The sequence below is a fragment of the Microtus ochrogaster genome, chromosome 8, assembly GCF_000317375.1.
Source record: "Microtus ochrogaster isolate Prairie Vole_2 chromosome 8, MicOch1.0, whole genome shotgun sequence".
In the NCBI taxonomy this organism is placed as follows: domain Eukaryota; kingdom Metazoa; phylum Chordata; class Mammalia; order Rodentia; family Cricetidae; genus Microtus; species Microtus ochrogaster.
The window spans coordinates 10,688,537-10,707,673 of NC_022015.1; the positions used below are offsets into that span (position 1 = coordinate 10,688,537).

At 47.0% G+C, this 19,137-nt stretch overlaps 2 protein-coding genes across 2 annotated transcripts in view; one reads left to right on the top strand and one right to left on the bottom strand.

Annotated features, from left to right (window-relative positions):
• The window catches only part of Knop1 (lysine rich nucleolar protein 1), a 17,577-nt gene extending 7,614 nt beyond the window's left edge, over positions 1-9,963 (bottom strand). The window contains exons 1-4 of the mRNA XM_013347683.2: positions 9,761-9,963; positions 5,726-6,657; positions 3,737-3,805; positions 1,524-1,601 (exon numbers count right to left, since the gene is read on the bottom strand). Of these exons, the coding sequence (XP_013203137.1) occupies positions 1,524-1,601; positions 3,737-3,805; positions 5,726-6,657; positions 9,761-9,914 (1,233 nt within the window). The 5' untranslated portion in view covers positions 9,915-9,963. The remainder of the gene's footprint in view (positions 1-1,523; positions 1,602-3,736; positions 3,806-5,725; positions 6,658-9,760) is intronic.
• Positions 9,964-9,977: 14 nt separating this feature from the next.
• Positions 9,978-19,137, top strand: part of Iqck (IQ motif containing K) — an 87,921-nt gene continuing 78,761 nt past the window's right edge. Inside the window, exon 1 of the mRNA XM_026781521.1 lies at positions 9,978-10,099. Within this exon, the coding sequence (XP_026637322.1) occupies positions 9,997-10,099 (103 nt within the window). The 5' untranslated portion in view covers positions 9,978-9,996. The remainder of the gene's footprint in view (positions 10,100-19,137) is intronic.

Genomic DNA, 19,137 nt, shown 5'->3' on the forward strand with positions numbered 1-19,137 from the left:
GCTACATGAGACCCTATCTAAGCAAACAAAAAGACCTACTCCATCCCCTCTGCCCATCCCCTGAGGCCATAATAGGAGCCCATTTAATAGAAGTGGAAACTGAGGTTCTCCAAGGAGAAGACACTAGCCTAGAGAGTGGCAGTTAGTAACTGGCCTCAGGTCTCACATCCAGATCAATGCTGTCTGTTAAGCGGGAGGCTAAGGACAGAGCAGGCCCTACCCCTAGGTGTGGTCCTTCCCTCTCTCCTCCCAAATTTACTAAGTACCAAGTCCATGGCCACACCTCCCAAACACATCACAAAACTTTCTGTGCCACCTCCTATTCCCCTTTCTGTACCTAAACTCCACAGTGGCTCCCTTGGGTCACTGCCCAGTAAAAATGTCCCCATGGTCCTGGAGTGAACCAGAGTGACACATTAGCTAGTTCCTGCCACCCTGTCACCAGTCTAAGTCCACTCCCACGTCCGGGCCCTGCACGCTAAGGACAGGTACCACCACTCTCCGGGTCTCAGGGTAAGTGCCACCTGCTCCGAGAAGCCTTCCTCCTAGTCATCTAGGACAGCATACAAACCCTCCTCCACACTCACCCCCTCCAGGCCCTAGACCAATAGTTTTCAACCTTCCTAATGTTGTGGTCCTTTAACAGTTCCTCATGTTGTGATCACCCAACCATAAAATTCTTCTTGTTGCTATTCCATAACTGTAATTTTGCTACTGTTAAGAATTGTAATACAGCCAGGCAGTGGTGGCACACACCTTTAGTCCCAGCTACAGAGAAACTGTCTCAAAAAAAAAAAAAAAAAAAAAAAAAAGGAAAAGAATTGTAATACAGCCGGGTGGAGGCAGAGGCAGGTGGATCTCTGTGAGTTTGAGGTCAGCCTAGTCTATAAAGCGAGTGTCAGGACAGCCAGGGCTGTTAAACAGAGAAACCCTGTCTAGAAAAACTAAAAAGAACTGCAATGTAAATATCTGTTTTCCAATGGTCCTGTGAAACAGTCATTTGACCCTCATGGGGATTGTGACCTGTCACAGGTTGAGAGCCACTGAACTAGAGAGGCTGATGAGGGTCCTGTGTACCTGCACACCCAGCACAGGCGGGATACCAGCTAGGAGCTGAGGTTCGGCAGCTGACTGAAGGCAGACATGTGATGCTATGGCCAGGCCCAACAACCTATGTATCGATGGCCCTCATATTTTCTCCCACCTGGCCTACCTTCTCAGAGAGGGTCCGGACATTTTCCAAATCTTGGAAAGACTTAAGGGTCTTGAGTCTTAGAGGCCTGGCCCCCACTTCCATATCTCCTGCATGCCCTTAGCACCCTCCATGGGCACTTCTCACAGCTACAAAGAGCCCCTTCTCATCCCAGCATCTACAACAGGACAGGAAGCCTAGGTGGCACATCTCAGCGGTGAGCTCCCTAGCAGGGAGACCAGCACCTTCAGAGGAAGTGCAGCTGGCTCAGACCAATTCTGTGCCTGGGCACCTTAGGTTCTAGATGTCAATTCCACCACAGTAAACCCACCGTCCACTTCTTGGGTTCTGAAGCCTCTGTCTTGCCCGACTCACGATCAATCTCCTCCTGCAAGGCCTTCCGCCTCACCTATGCACGACAAAAGAGGGTGATGAGACCCAGAATCTTTTTTTTTTTAAACTTTTTATGGTTTATTTAACTTTTATTTTATGTGCATTGGTGTGAAGGTATGAAGTGTCAGATCCTCTGGAACTGGATCTTCAGACAGTTGTGAGCTGCCATGTGGGTGCTGGGAATTGAACCCGGGTCCTCTGGAAGAGCAGTCAGTGCTCTTAACCACTGAGCCATCTCTCCAGCCCCCGAGACCCAGAATCTTAATGCTGCAGGGGTGCGGGGTGGCAGTTCAAGAGTTTCACTCTGCTACCAAGCATACAGGACACTCTGGTTAATAGCTGGCCCCTGGGCCTGAAACACTTGTCTTGGGCACAATTTCTTGAGAAGTGATTTTCTTGTAACAGAGAGTCATCCCTTTACCAGGAGAATATTCTATAACAGTGATGTTTTGAAACTTGTCCACACTGTAATGCCTAGGCCCTGTTTAGTGCATACATATTGTGTATACTGAAGTCAACTTCCACAAGGAAAGCACTGCTTTCTAGAAACAAGGCAGACACGAGCTGGAATCCCAACAATGCTGCTGACCAGCTGTGCAGCCTTGCAAACCTCACCTAACCTTTCTGATCACTGGATTATTCATCTGCAGAAGTGGAAAAGCTCCAGAAGCTTGTGATTGGGGAACAGCAGCATCTGTAGCAGAGAACTGGGCACTCTCAGGCTAGGCCAGCTCAGGGTCTCTGCCGGCACCTTGCCAGGGATTTAGATCTAACTTATTCTCCTTCAGGACTTTGAAATGAAGGGACCTTTCATACAATTCTAAACACAAAATGTATAGAGCTGCTGTAGAGGAGAAACCAGGGAAGAGGGTAACAGGTGAGTGATCGATCACCAAGACAGAGCAGTGAGTAGATAGATCTGCATGACTCCCCCTTCTCAGTCACAGAGTGAGCACTCAGGAGTTCACGCACGACAGTGAGTGAGAACTCCAGCTGTTGTCCTCTCAGAAATGTGCTATCTTCCCATTTTAGACACAAGCAACTTTCAGTATTTATGGGAAAACAAGAGACTCAAGGGCCACCCTGAAAGCCTCAGGGACTACATTTAGTAGGCACAGAGAACTACAAAGTCCAAGAGCTCTGCACAGTGCTGGGTGGCTGGGGCTGCTCAGCATTTGGCTGTCTTAGGGGACTAAGGACACCCAAAAGCAGCAAGGGACAGGGCTTGGGAGAATTGAGACCCCATGGTCAGGCCCTCTGCAAGGTGTCCTGGGCCACTACAGCATCCCTGGGCCTGCAGTGAGGTTAGGAACTGCCTGGAGGCCAGTGCTTCAGGCCTGCCCAGGAGAGATGCTCCAGCAGCTTCCCTCCTCTGGTCCTCCCCTTAGATACAGCACTACAGCAGGTTTGGCTCATCATCATCTCTTCTGGTGGCTCTCTTCAGACCCTACCCACTTCTAAACACAGCCTCATCTTTCTTTCTTCCCTAAGGTGGAGATGATGACCTGAGAGGCAGGATTAGCCAATCTGACATAGTGCTGCCTCAGCAGGCACCATGGGGACCAGCTGCCTCCTTCCAATACACCCTCCCCTTGGCTTCCACGGCTGCCTGGAAGGACCCACGCTGATCCACAGAAGAGAAGGGTCAGCAGCCAGTAAACCACAGACTAACACCAGGCCCCCACAGCTCCTCAATCCTGCCAGGCCAAAGAGTCAAGGGACATAAAAACGGCCCATCTCCACAAAATCTAAATCCCTCACAGGAACCTGCATGTGACAGAGTGGAAACTAGTCTCTAAAGCTCCTGAAGTAATTCATGGAGACAACCCATGGGTGTGGCTGGGTGCATGTACCTGCCCTAGCTATAGACAGGGTCATAGGACCTCCGTCTTCCTGACAGCCTGCAATGGGTTACATGGGAGGGCCTATCAGGACCCTTAGAAATAGTCACAGCAGTTTTGGGATCCCCTAGTTAGAGGTACAGGAGGGTATGAGTTCACCTGCCCCTAGAGGTGTGCCATGGAATCAGCCAAAAGGCCTTCAGAGATCCTAGTCCCTCTGAGCCCAAGAACTTGTAGCCTGATGTGTGCTGAGTGTTCCTAGGGGGTGACAAGAGGTAAAGCGGGGGGCATGGGACAGGCTGGGCCATACCTGATCTATGCAGGCCTCATCCATGTTGCCTTTCTTTTCCAGTACCACCTCCAGGTCTGTGTCCGACTCCTGCAGGAAAGGCAGATATTAACTCAGGCAAGCCCCAGCAGCCCTCTGAGTAAAGTCACACGATCTAGGAAAGAGGAGAGAGCACAGCAGCACTAGCGTCTGCCACCAAGACAGAACCTCAGTAGACACTTTCCTTGCCCACTTTCCCTTTCATGCATCTCCCCAGCAAATGGTGCCATGAAGTCAGACGACAGACAAAGAAGCAGAGGCTCAGAGAGGTAAAGGGATTTACAACCAGATCACACCCTGAAGCTCAGTGACAGGCTAACTCCAATTCAGCTCTCCAGACTCAAGGCTGATGGCCCAGCAGGGGTCTCCCCAGCTATTTTTATCCAAGTCCTAGGGGTATCTTCTAATTGCAAGGCAGGCCAGGGGCAGTACCTGGTCTCCCACGAATGACAACTGCCAACAGCTTTTGAATTCTTTCTTCAGAATGCTGTACATGGCCCCGCTGCCATGTATGTGTATATGGGATGACTGGGTGTGTGTGCGCGCATGTGCACATGCATGCATATGTGCACTTTCTTTACCCCTCCTTACACTATTACAGGCCTGTGTGACTCAGGAAACTTTGTGGGCTGTCTGGAAGATGTGAGGCAGAGGGGATACCTTCCCTGATCTCTTCAGGGAAAGTGATCCTAAAATCAAATGGAACTGGCTTCAGGGTTCCCTAACCCTGAAGTTTGTGTGTTGCATGTCCATGGGTACATTCAGTTGGAGGCAATCAGCGTTGTCTTCTGTCATTCTCTTATCATTGCCTTGAGAGGGGTCTCTCAAAGAACCAGAAGCTAGCTTTTGGAACCTCCCTTCCTACTAGTGCTGAGATCACAGGCATATACTGCCATGCACAGCTTTTAGGTGGCTACTGGGGATTTGAACTCAGGTCCCAGTGGTTACAGAGCAAGCACTCTTACCCACTAACCATCTCCCTAGCTCTGAGTTTCTGAATAAAGAGGAGCATGTCTGATTGGCCTAAGTTTACCCAGGACTCATATAATAAAGGAGAGAATGGTCTTCCTCAAATTGTCTTCTGACTCGCACAATCAAGCCATGTGTGGTCAAACAGAGAGAGCCTAATGCATGAAGACAAAGCTGGGAGGCCAGCAACGAGAAGCCCTTTGCAGGCCCCAACATGGGACTATCCCTGTCATCCCAACCCCATCTGGAAAAGAAGATGAAGGTCAGCAACATCTTCCTGACAGCCCTGTCTCCCAAGGTGCTCCTCACTCAGGAAATGGCCATCAGCAACTGCAGGAGGGAGGGCCACTGGACAATGGCTGGCAGAGCTAGAGAAGCCAGAGCTTGCTCCCATTGAAGACAGCCACTTCTTGGGCTGTTGAGACAATGGAAAATGGCTTTTCGGAAAGGACACACTAGCATCTCCTGACACGCTTAGGGGTCTCCTGAACCAGAAGCAACACTGTCTGGGTGTGTCACCCAACTCTACCTGGCCCCAACTGGGTGACCTCAGACAAATTCTTCAGCCTCACGCTGTCCTTATCTGTGAGCTAGAGAGAAGCAGGATGGTTTCTCCATTGGACTTGTAGGTGAAGTTGAGAGCTCTGAGCTTCAAGCACGCTATGTAATCCTACAGACTATAGCTGCAGATACCAGGCTATCTCAAACTATTAGTTTTGGAGGTAGCCAGCAAGTGAAAAGAACACAAGCCATAAAACAGTCATGTAAAAATAGACTCCATTTATGGATGGCGAAGGATAACTGTACTTCTTACTAGAGATGCTACAGGAGCCCCGGGATCCGCTGTACTTGAAAACAGCTAATTCCTATCCTTTTCTAGCACATATTCACACACACACACACACACAGTGAGGGGCTCCGTTAACTAAATGCGCAAGTGCCCATGCTGACGTGTCTATAGGTACTCACATGGCAACCCCACCAAGTCCCAAGGAATCCTACCTCTTCTTCCTCCTGCCAGCGGTCTTCCTTTACTCCACTGTCTTTCCTCTTCTTTTTCTTCCTTTTCACAGCCAGCCCTTCACTGTCTAGTTGGTCCACCTTTTTCTTGGATTTCACTTTCTTCTTCCCAGGGGACTTTGGGCTGTCTATCGGGATGTAGTCCAAAGCTTCGCTTTTGAATGACTTCTTACTTCCTTTCTTCAGGCTGCTCTCTACAGAGACCTTGGAGTGGATTGGGAGGATGTCTCCCTCTTGGTGGGTATTCTTCTTTTTTTTCTTTGTGCTGTGCTCTCTGGGGCTCCCCTGCTTCCTTTTCTGCCCCAAGGCCGCCTGCTCCTCACCCCCTGTCTCCCCTGAGCATGGGCACAAAGCATCCCCAGCCTCACAGAACCAAGAGTCCTGGGGAGGACAGGCCTCAATGTCCAGAACCTTTTTTTCCTTCCTGTGTTTTTTGGCCTTCTTACCGGCTTTGCTTACTTCCTCAGCACGCTTGGGGTCTGGGGAGGTCTTCAGCACTGAGCCTTGGGAAGCAGCTGGTGGCAAGGACTTCCTCCTCTTCTTTTTCTTCTCTCCGCTGAGGCATTCTGCTGACTGCTCACAAACCTGCCTTCTAGGGCTGGGGGACTTTTTCCATCCTCTCTGTGTGGCCTCAGACTCCAGGTGCTCCTCCAAGTGAGCACTAGGGGACTTTTTCTTCTTCTTTCTCTTGCCCAGTGATGTCTCAGGGTCCTGTCCTTCACCCACATTGTTGGAGGAGGATGTGACTCTTGGAGGAGAAACATCGACAAAATAGTCGTTATTGTTTAAGACTGAGTATTGAGTCTCTGGTTCTGTGACCTCTGTAACCATTGCCTTCTTTCTCTTCTTCTTCTTTTTCTTCTTCTCTGGGAGCCGGGGGCCCAGGTCTACTTTCTGAGTCTTGGTGACCATTCCTGAGGAGAAAAACAGAAATAATGCCATTTATCATTTTACCCAGTCCCAGGCTATGGTTCTGAAGCTCTTTATAGTGTTTCTCTGAGTGGGCAGCTTGACATGCGGAGAGATGGGGAAAACAGTCCCCATTCACTGGGAACAGGAGGAAAGACATTTAAATGGCAGGAAGTATAAATCCAGATAGACCTTTGTTCAAAGCCAAACTACTCACTCAACTTGACTCTGATCACTTAACCTCTCTGAATGTCAGTTGCCTTTTCTGGGAGGAAATAACACATCCATCCTGGAAGAGGTGCTGGAGAAACTACAGAAAAGAGCACTGGTGAGACCTTGTCTACCATCTTCCTGAAACCACCAGACCTAAATTCAACAGATCTTTACCAAGTGGCTACCCAAGTCAGCACTGCAGGACCCAACTGTGATCAAGCCTTTGGCTGGCCCACAGCTTCCCTTTTACCAGATGAAGCAGAAATTCCATACAGCCTTCCTCACTGACTCCCATCAGACCCCAAAAAGTGGCCAAGTTAAGTCAAGTTAAGCCTTCCTCTGGCTGATCTAAATAGTGCTACAACATTAGATAGGATGAATCCCTTGTCCCTCAACTTTTACCATCCCAAGCTACCTAAACAACATGGCACAGTGAGACAAGCCTCAGCCAGGACTCCAAACACTTGTGTCCAATGGAAACACTGGTATTCTCCTTCTTGCCTGATAGCATTTGCTTCTCTGGACCTCAGTTTTACCCTCCATATAAAGGTTGAACCAGAAGGTACTCAACTGGGGGCTGCCTCAGTCTGCAAACCTGTTACACTTCTTCAATTTCAAAGTGATTGCTGAGAATTAACGAGTGGCAGTAACACTTAGAAACCATGATTACCTAGCTTTCCTCAGGAAAATGCAAGTACTTATGACAAGCGGTTAGAGGCCTCAATATATGGCTTTCACTACAGTCACCAGTCTGGTTCTTGCTACTCCTGGACTAGAGGGAACTTAGAGACAAAACACCAGAAGATTCTAAGGGGGAGGTGAAAATTAGGAGACCAGGAGCGACTCCATCCTGCAGCACTCCTTGGCTTTGAGCTCAGAGGCCCCACACAGGACTCAGGTCATTCCTGGCAGCCTCAATGATCTAGGCCAAGACTGAGCTATATAGTTCACGTCCATTCACACCTCGCTCTAGGGTTACATGGACATTTCTGGTAATATCTAAAGCCATGCATTCATTCCTATCTACCCTATCGCCCTATGTATTCCTGGAGCTGCTCAGTGCCCGGCCCAGAGCAGGTTGTCCATACTTACTACAGAACCACTAATGATTCAGAGATGAATGCGATCAACCCCAGTCATCAAAGCAGGCAAGTGGGAAAAAAGACACAGGTGCTAAGAGGAAGGGCAGGCCAAGCGTGACGGCAAGTATGCATGCAATCCAGAGCTTGGAAAGTTTGGGAAAGCAGAGGCAGAGCCTGGAAAAACCACAAGTTAGAAGCCAGCTTGGTCTACAAAATGTGTGCCAGGCCAGCCAGGGGTGCATAGGAAGCTAACACAACCCTCTCTCCCTCCAGCAAGGAACAAAGGCAGCAAGATAGCTTGTTTTTGTTTGTTTGTTTGGGTTTTTTTGAGACAGGGTTTCTCTGTAGCTTTGGAGCCTGTCCTGGAACTAGGCTCTTGTAGACCAGGCTGGCCTCGGACTCAAGAGATCCACCTGCCTCTGCCTCCCGAGAGCTGGGATTAAAGGCATGCGCCACCACCTCCTGGCCGCAAGTTAGCTTGTTAAGTTTAGGGTTAGGAAGGTCACATAACATGCTTATCTTATTTGTTAGGGTGTCAACTGCTGTGATAAAACACAGGACCAACAACAACTTGCAGAGAGGGTGTAGGTCATCTTACACTTTTAGGTAACAGTCTATCACCGAGGGGAGTCAGGGCAGGAAGTCCCGGCAGGAACCAAAGGAAAGAACTCATACAGATGCCATGGAGGAATGCTGCTTACTGGTTTGCTCCTCATGGCTAACTCAGCCTGCTTTCTCAGACAACTCAAGACCACCTCCCAGGAGTGGCATTACCCACCGTGGGCTGGACCTTCCCCCATCAATTATTAATCAAGAAAATGCCCCTACAGACTTGCCTATAGATCAACGTTATGGAGGTATTTCCTCAGCTCTGAGTTCCTCTTCCCAAATGACGCTAGCTTGTGTCAAGCTGACCTCCAACATGACAGCGTAGTTGTCAAGAAAATGTTTGAACATGGTTCTCTAGCTTGAGCAATAGAAGGATGGCGGTGTCAACCCTTTAGACTAAAGTGGAGGGTGATCCTCTGAGGCAAAGGTGTGACTCTGGCCAACATGGATGACATGAACAGGACTGCAATGATGGTAATTAAGAAGGGAACAGATTGGGCCTCAAGACATACCGACTTTTAGAGGACTGGGGAAGGGGGTTCACACGGGAGAGGAAGATACATGTCCCAAAAGGGCGGTGTCAAACAAGACCAGGATGCTACAGGATTGGGGGTAGTGGTCAAGCGAGAAGGCTGGAAGAAAAAAGTCCCAGGAATCAGCTTAATCCACTTTTAGCTCTGCCCCTCGGCACTCTGTAACATCCTGCTTTCTAGTACGGTGACTGTTACGGGCATCCACTCTCGCCAAAAGTGGAAACGAATCTACACTGCATCACCTAGGAACACATGCTTTCTTCAAAAGCGCTGTTTTGGATAAACTTGGCAACGCCGGCCTGGTCCCGCGCGCTGGAATTATACACGTGGGCCATTATGCAGGCTCTTAAAGCACTTTGAAATTCCCGCGGTAGCCTCAGGCAGAGTTGGTGTGACCGCCCCCGCAAACATCATAGGCCTCGGAGACGTTAAATCACTAGGTCTCAAAGTCAGCAAGGGGCAAAACACGGATTCGAACTCAGAGGAGCGTGTGCTGTCCTCACGAACAGCAGACTGCTAGCTAGGGTCATCCCCAGGCCGACTTCAAGACGGGAGGACTTCGGGAAGAAACCGAGGGCTGCGGACAGGTTTGGAAGTGTCTTATCTTTGTTCTTCCTCTCTCTCACGGTGCAGGACCCACCAAGTAGCTCGCCCGCGCCACCCAAACTCACCTGGTGCACCCGCAGGCCAAGCGACCCCACGTGAGCGCCCGCGCCGCTGCGACCCGGAAGTCATTTTTGCGCTTCTGGCCCGCCCCCGGGAGGGATGTCTACTTCCGGGTCGAGGCCTCACGTCGCCCACGGTTGCTTTGGAAACCGCGTGCATGGCGGCGTTCTGACAGGTGTCCAACCGCAGCGCGCAGCGCCAGAAGGCGGGAGGTTCGGTGGACTCTTCGGTCACTACACGGATGCCCGTGCCCGCAGTGTCGCCAGGGTCCCCAGAAAGGCTCGTGTCGCCCGCGCTGGTCGCCGAGCAGCCGGGGAAGAATCTGTGGGAGCAGATCTGCGAGGGTAGGCAGCCGCAGCTGGCCGGGCCAGGCGGGACGCGGGCGGGATCCGCGGGGACGCTCGTTCCGAGCCTCTGTGCGCCAGGCGGGTGACGCGCGCTGGCGGACCAGCCAAGCTTCGGGCCCACACGCGGAGAAACAGGCTGGCGGCTGTCTGGATTCCGGTGCGACCCCAGGCAACAGGCATGCAGGAGGAAACTGAGTCAAGGAGTTGCGTGGTGTGGAGCTTCGGAGTGGTGACGCGGCCACCCGCAGAGCTGCCACTGGGAGGCAGGGAATGGGCTCTGTAGACTGGCCCAAGTAATTCCACTGTACGGAGTCAGCGGCCCATTCGGGGCGTACTTCGGTGTGGACAAATGGGTTTTAATCTCTTCTTGCCCACAAGCCCTCCTGAGTTCCCACAAACACAGGCTATCTCACTTGGTCCTTTGTAGCCCACGTACCTTGGTCGTGGGGTCCTGGGATAGCCTTACAGTGAGCACAACAATGGTATGGATGTCGTGATGTTAGGAGACGGAAACACGTAGCCACAATTCCCTGGTTACAAGAAGAGTGTTAGTTTTCCTTAATTCCTAAGCTTTCAGATCTCAAAGCCAAAGACACAGATTCATTCCTAATCATTTTCTGTCACCGTCTTTCCCAGTCCCTACTTCCCCTCTGCCTTTTCTCTTTCCTCACTTTGTACTGCAGACTGGCCTTCAGCTCATAATGCTCCTGCCTCAGCCTCTCAACTACAGGAATATTTTCGTTCCTGTTACATTAACTGTCCAATACAGTACTAATAGAACCTTCAATAATCTGCGCTGTTCATTGTATTCGAGATGTGACTTGGGATTGACAGAATCGAAGAACCGGTTTTCTTATTTTATTAAATTTTAATAAACTTAAATAGCAATATATGGCTGCTGCACAGAATGGTTCCAGGTCAGTAAACGTTTGTTGAATGGAAACTGGATTTGCTAGTTTATAATGGCAGAGAGGTGAGTTTGAGAATACATAAAAGAAGAGTTGTCGCTCAGAATCAGTACCCTTCATCGATTTCAACCCCATTAGGGCTCGAACTCCTTCTTCAGTGTAACACTTGCTCTAGCGAAAAATGTTCCATTTTGATGTTCTTTTAAGTTCCACCCTTAGGGTCCTTCCCTGAGGAACTAATCTCCAGCGACATTTGGGTGTCTATATATTTACTGTCTTTTACTGAGGGAATTCGCTTTTCCAGGCTCACAGTTCTTCATAGTACAGTTTCAAACCACATCGTGTAGTTTGTTTCTTTTCTAATTGCTGTGAGAAAATCCCTGATGAAGGCAGCTCAAAGAAGGGTTTGATTTGGCTCACAGTGCGAGGGGATTGTCTGTCTGGTAAAAGGGGCCAAGGAAAAACACCCTGACCGTGACTTGGGAACAGGTATTGAAATCCCACCCCTCCCTGAGCGCGCTGAGCACTAAATCCCACCAATCCCAAGCCACCCTGGAAAAGCTCCGCCCCTCTCCCCCAAGGAACCCTGTGTAACTTCCACACCCTGTTCGTTTTGCTGCCGCCTTGCCCTAGAAGCAGCCACCCTCCTGGATTCTTCCGTTCTAATAAATGTCTTGAGTGAGGTTTGTTGCGTGGTGTGACAATTTTGCTGGAGAGAAGCCCGGCCATAACAACTTTTGCCAGAGCCAGAGCTGAGCAGAACTGTTAACAGTTTCACTGGAGAAACCTCTCCCCTAGGGTAGGAGAGTTGTTGTACCCCCAGAAACCTGAGCGACTTTGCCTGAGCAGAGCTGAGCCGAACTGTAACACTTTAGCTGGGGAAGCCTTCCCCAAGCCGAGCAGAGTTGTTATACCCTGGGGGACCTAAGCAGAACTGTAACACTTTTGCTCTGGAAAGTTTCTCTTAAGCAAAGCAAGTCTGTAACATGCTGTGGAATAATCCTGTACACTGTGAAGATTTGTTACTCTCATTGCTAATGAAAAGCTGATAGGCTGGTGGCTAGGCAGGATTTTCCAGACAGAGAGAATGCTGGCAGGGAGGGGGGAGAGGGGGGAGTCTCAGGAGAGGCCGTGAAACAGAATGAGCAGGATGGGAAGTGCCTACCAAGAGGTAAACGAGCCTCAGGGCAGCACCTAGATCAATAGAAATGGGTTAATTTAAGTAATAAGAGCGAGCTAAAAATGAGTGTAAGCTATTGGCCAAACATTTATAATTAATATTAAGTCTCTTTGGGTTATTTGGTTATTTGGGGGGCGGCTGGTGGGACAGAAAAGTCCGCCTACAATAACACTTCACTGGACCTGAGCAGAGCTCTAACAGCTTCACTGGGGAAACCTTTCCCTGGAGCAGAGCCGTAAACTGCTCCACTTCCAGTGACTTTGTGGTGCTCCTTGCCCGTCTCTCCATCCAAGCTGCAAGGCTTACACAGTCCATCACTGCAGCAGGAGCTCGTGGCAGCCGGACCCACTGTATTTGCCAGCAGGAAACAGGAGTGCTGGGGTTCAACTCACTTGCTCCTTCTTATTTAGTCCAGGACCCTAACTCATAGGATTGGTGCTGCCCAAATTCACAGTGGATCGTTCCTCTCAATCTAATCTAGAAACTTCTTAACAGACATGCCCAGAGGTTTGTCTCCTAGGTGATTCTAGACCCTGTCAACTTGACAGTATCACAAATAGTGTTGAGGAGGTGCTGTCTGGGGGAGGTAATTCCTACTCACAGGGCAGTAGTGGGGACCAAATTAGATAATGTATGAAAAGATGCTCTGCACTTTGAAATAATCAATATATGATCTTAAATATTTATAAAGAAACTTGCTTTGCCTTCTGTTATGGATTTGGTTTCTTTGGGGTCATCATGTCTGGATCAAATCAGGGACAAAAAGTTTCAGAGTTCTCTGAAAAGCAAGTGAAAAGCTGATACAAAGAAATAGCTGTTAGTTAATGATGATGGGTTTTCTATATGGCCACCATGACTTCAACCTAGATGACTGTCCTGGTTATTGTTAATGATGATGGGTTTTCTATATGGCCACCATGACTTCAACCTAGATGACTGTCCTGGTTATTTTTCTTGTGCTGTGATAAAACACTTTTCCAAAGGCAACTTGGGAAAGAAAGGGTTCATTTTAGCTTACAGGTTCTAGTCCATAGTTGAAGGAAGTCAAGACAGGAACTCAAAGCAGGAACCTGAAACAGAAACCATGGGAAAATGATCCTTACTGGCTGGCTCCTCTGGTTGTTGCTAAGACAGATTTTCTTATATAAACCAGGGCCATCTGCCCAGTGCTCATATTGCCCACATCAATGAACACTATAGAAAAATACCCACAGGAATGTCCACAGGCCAGTTTCTTTGAAGCAGTCCCTCCAGTTGAGACTATGTCAGATGACTCTGGTCTGTGTCAAGTTGACAGCTGAAGCTACCTGGAAGAATGATGAGACCTAATTCTTACACATATAAACAATGTAGTTTCTGTATAGTAAAAACATAGCAAATACATTCAACTTCCTAGAGGAAGCATGGAGCTGGGTATAGTGGTGCATATCTGTAATCCTAGCCCTTGAGGGACTGAAACTGGAAGACCCAGTGTTTTGAGGCCAGCCTGAGCTACATAGACTCTCCAAAGAGCCAAGAAAAGGGGTGGAATGGGGAATAAAAAGTGTATATTCTTTCTGGTAATCTTATCCCTGAATTTAGTTATTACATTCTATTAGCATAAATACATTTAAAAAGGCCTCACAGCCAGTAGACTTGGCAGGAGCTCAATCTCATGAAAACAAGATACAACATCGGTCTATCTAACTTAAGTCCTTTCTCTTCCCTGCCCCTGCTGCTGCCGTGTGTGCACCTATCTTCCTGCCTATCTGATAACTTATTTGTAAATGTTCATCTTTCCAGCAACAACTAAAGCCTTTATATTCTCAAGATTGTATTGTTATAAGTGCTTCTAATTAAATCATAAACTGATTTGTGATGTTAATGGTTTTGAGCAACAGTGAGTCTTGGTGTTTGAAGCTCTTCATGTCCTATTTTAGCACCATTGTGATTACTGCTATCCATCTCCTCTTGCTGTCCTTGACTCACCAATTAATCACTCTGAAGCCAAGCAGCCCTTGATGTCATTAGAAAGTAGGTCCCTCATCCCACTGGTCAGATCCCAGCATGGGTCTGCCCTGAGTGAATGCTTTTCCTCCAACAGCAAAGCAGAGAAAATGACCCCAACCAGCTCTGGGCACTGCTCATCAGTGATCATCAGTGTCTTCTCCCACCTCCTGCATCCACTGGTCCAAGTTTTAACCCAAATAGATGGCCCTGCCAATTAGCACAGGACACTGAGAAGTTTCCTGCAGTTGCGAGTGGGAACTTCCTTATGCCAACATAATACAGTACACAACCTTTAACCTCAGAACTTGGAAACTAGACGCAGTTGATATCTGTGAGTCTCAAGCCATCCTGGTTTATAGAGTCCTGGGTCACTGGAGCTACCTAGTCAGGCACACTTGATCCATAAACATAAAGGTATACCCCACCACTCATGGCTTAGTGCTCTCTGGGCTTTGGTACCAACATCTTGTTATTCCCAGGATCTTGGTCTATCACTTCCTCCCCTCCATGCCACTGTCTTTCACATCTCTGCCAGCTTATCTCTTCACACACTCTCATCTGTGATCGCAGGAGAAAGCCCTATTTTGAGTTCATCTCCTCTTCCAACTCTTGTTTGTGTTTCCCCTCTGCCAAGCTTCTCAAAGGAACACACGACCCCTTTCCACACCACTTCCGTACCCACTGCCTTTCCAACCCAGAATAGAGTAGCTTCCACCCTGCTTCCCGAAGGAGTTGTTCTGCCTCGGTCACATGTATCTGCTGCTGGAAACTGTCTGGTACTGGATCGGGCATGGCTCTTGCTACTTAGAAACACCAGCAGCTTACTTTCCATCTCAGAGAATGTCACCTCTTTAACTCAGATACCCAGTCCAGAAATGCAGTGTATCTTAACTGCCTCAATTCCCATGATCCCCACATTTCATTCAGCACCACTTGAGTGCTGTATAAAATGAACACTCATTCCTGCCATGTTCTCACATGGCCGCCAAGGACTTGGACCTTACTGGGCAGTGAGGAAATGGAGAAAAGACCAACAAAGATCCAATGGTCTGTACTCTCTGCTGCAGAAACCTCAGTACCCCAGAAGCTCAGTGGGAAGAAAGGTTATTACCAATAAACAAGAAGGCAGGGTTTATGGTTTACCAACAGATCAAGGAGCCAGGTTTAGCTGATGTCATTAAGCACTCTCTGTGGGGAGCAGTCTTCAGGCTGTAAACATCTAGTGGAAGAACAATATGGTGGATAACCTCTGCACACATTACCAGCACTCACACACAGACCAGACGGAAGGCTTTGCCATTTCCCTCCAGTCTTCACCCTTGGGGAGAAGGCTTTGTCATCTCCATGGGTAGACTGAGGCTCTGGTGTTCTGGGCACAGCCGTGCCCATTTCAACGGCACACACGCACTCAGGACTTCGCTCACTCCGGGCTTCCTCGGCTCCCTGCACAGTTCCACTTGTTCTTAGGTTAGGGCTATTTATCACACATATATCATTAAATTCCTCTGACCAATAAATTCCAGTTAAACTCTTTGATAATGGAGAGAGTGCTCTATAAACAACACACCCGATTCCCGTAAGTGCTTACATTACAGGTCAGAGAAAAGCAATCTTCCTAAGAGCCAAAGTACTTAAAAATTGACTTGAGCATAGCTTGGTGGTAGAGTGCTTGCCTCAAATTCACATAGTCAGGTTTGATACCCAGCATGAAGGAAAGAACAAAATTGAATGGATCAAACTGAATAAACCACCTAATTTGTTGAAAGAATTCATGGGGTGATGGGTATGGTAGCATACACCTTCCAGCACTTAGGAGGCAGAGACACTTGGAGCCCTATGAGTTCAAGGCCAGCCTAGTCTGCAAAGTTGAGTTCCAGGCCAATCAGTCCCACATAGACCCTGTTTCAAAAAAACATCAACAATAACAAAAAATAAAATCTTAACAACAAAACAAAAACATGGACTGAGGAAATGAGGGCACTGACCTGGGTTTGATTCCCAACAGCTCTGGTGGGGAGGCAGATACAGGAGGATTCCTGGAACTTGATGGCCAGAAAATCTAGCAGAATTAGTACACTCGGGGCCAGTGAGAAACCCTCTCTCAATAAATAAGAAGCAATTAGAGAGGACACCTGACACTGACCTCTGGACTTCACACACACACACACACACACACACACACACACACACACACACACACACACTTGCACATACACATGTATGTGTACACACAAGTGAAGAATGTTCTTTTAAAGATTTATTCATGTGAATATTTTGCCTGCTGAAGAGAAATTAAAAATGATCCCACTGAAATCAGGAACAAGACAAGGTTGTCTACTCTCTTCATATCTATTCAATATAATACTTGATGTTCTAGGAGAAGCAATAAGACAACAAAAGGAGATCAAGGGGATGCAAATTGGAAAGAAGTTAAACTATTTGCTGATGATATGATAGTTTACATAAGTGACCCCAAAAATTCTACCAAGGAACTTCTATAACTCATAAACATTTTCAGTAATATAGCAGGTTACAAGATTAACTCAAAAAATCAGTAACCATCCTTTATACAGTTGATAATTGGACTGAGAAAGAAATCAGAGAAACATCACCTTTCACAATAGCCACAAATAACAAAATATCTTGGAGTAACTCTAACCAAACAAGTGGAAGACCTGTATGACAAGAACTTTAAATCTTTGAAGAAAGAAATTGAAGAAGACACCAGAAAATAGGTAGGTATAATTAACATGGCAATCTTACCAATAGCAAAATACAGATTCAATGCAATGCCCATCAAACTCCCAGCAAAATTCTTCACAGATTTTGAAAGAACAATATTCAACTTCATAAGGAAAAGCAAAAAAAAAAAAAAAACCCAGGATAGTCAAAACAATTCTGTACAATAAAGGAACTTCTGGAGACATCACAATTCCTGACTTCAAACTCTACTACAGAGCTACAGTACTTAAAACAGCCTGGTATTGGCATAAGAACAGACAGGAGGACCAATGGAACCAAATCAAAGACCTGAATATCAATCCACACACCAACAAACACCTGATTTTTGACAAAGAAGCAAAAAATATAAAATGGAAAAAAGCAAGCTTATTCATCAAATGGTACTGGCATAACTGCATATCAACATGTAGAAGAATGAAAATAGACCCATATCTATCATCATGTACAAAACTCAAGTCCAAATGGATCAAAGAACTCAACATAAAACCAACTATACTGAATCTCATAGAAGAAAAAGTGGGAAGTACACTTGAATTAACTGGCACAGGAGACCACTTCCTAAATATAACACCAGTATCACAGACACTGAGAGAAACAATGAATAAATGGGACCTCCTGAAACTGAAAAGCTTCTGTAAAGCAAAGGACACAGTAAACAAGACAAAACAACAGCCTACAGAATGGGAAAAGAGCTTCACCACCCCCACATCGAACAGAGGGCTGATCTTCAAATATGCAAAGAACTCAAGAAATTGGTCATCCGAAGAATAATCCAATAAAAAATTTGGTATAGACCTAAACAGAGACCTCTTGACAGATGAATCTAAAGTGACTGAAAGACACTTAAGGAAATATTCAACATCCTTAGTCATCAGAGAAATGCAAATCAAAACAACTCTCAGATTCCATCTTACACCTGTAAGAATGGACAAGATCAAAAACACTGATGACAACTTAGGCTGGAGAGGTTGTGGGGTAAAGGGAACAGTCTTCCATTGCTGGTGGGAGTGTAAACTGGTACAGCTGCTTTGGAAATCAGTATGGCGATATCTCAGAAAATTAGGAAACAACCTACCTCAAGACCCACCAATTCCACTTTTGGTTATATCCAAAGGATGCTCAATCATACCATAAGGACATATGGTGTGTGAAGTCCTTCTGTATCTGTGTTGCTTTTGTTGGTTTAATGAATAAAGAAGGTTCTTTGGCCTGCGATAGGGCAGAAGAGAGCTAGGCGTGAAAACTAAACTGAATACTGGGAGAAAGTGGGTGGAGTCAGTGAGACACCATGTAGCTGCCTTCAGAGACAGACATGCTGGAACCTTGCTGGTAAGCCACAGCCATTAAAAAAATAGATTAATAGAAATGGGTTAATTTAAGATATAAGAGTTAGCCAGAGAAACCCTGTCTTGTAAAACCAAACAAAAAAAAAAGTTAGCCAGAAATATGCTTAAGCTATTAGCCAAACAGTATTGCAATTAATACAGATTTCTGTGTGATTATTTCTGGAGTCTGGGTGGCCAGAAAATGGACAAGTGGCCTCTGACTACAGACATACACTTAACTGTGTTTATACCAGCACTATTTGTAATAGCCAGAATCTGGAAACAACCCACATGCTCCCCAGCTAAAGAATGGTTGAAGAAGATGTGGTACATTTGCACAATGGAGTACTACAAAGCAGAAAAAAAATAAAATCTTGAAATTTGGAGGCAAATGGATGGATCTAGAAAGCATCATATTGAGTGAGGTAACCCAAGCCCAGAAAGACAAATATCATATGTAGTCGTAAGTGGCTTTTAGACTTAAAGCAAAGAAAAACCAGCCTACAATTCACAATTCCAGAGAACCTAGACAATAAAGAGGACCCTAAGAAAGACATATATGGATCTAATCTACATGGGAAGTAGGAAAAGACAAGATCTGAATAAATTGGGAGTGTGGGGATTATGGGAGAGGGTAGAAGGGGGGAGAAAGGGAGGGGAAGGGAGAAAAACAATAAAAACAATAAAAAGAAAAAAGATGAAAGAGGTTTATTTAAAAATATAATAGAAGAAATAAAATGCACATACAAGCACAATATTTTAAGTATGATTGTACCAATATTTTAAGATTTTAAGATTAGCCGGGCGGTGGTGGCGCACGCCTTTAATCCCAGCACTCGGGAGGCAGAGGCAGGCGGATCTCTGTGAGTTCGAGACCAGCCTGGTCTACTG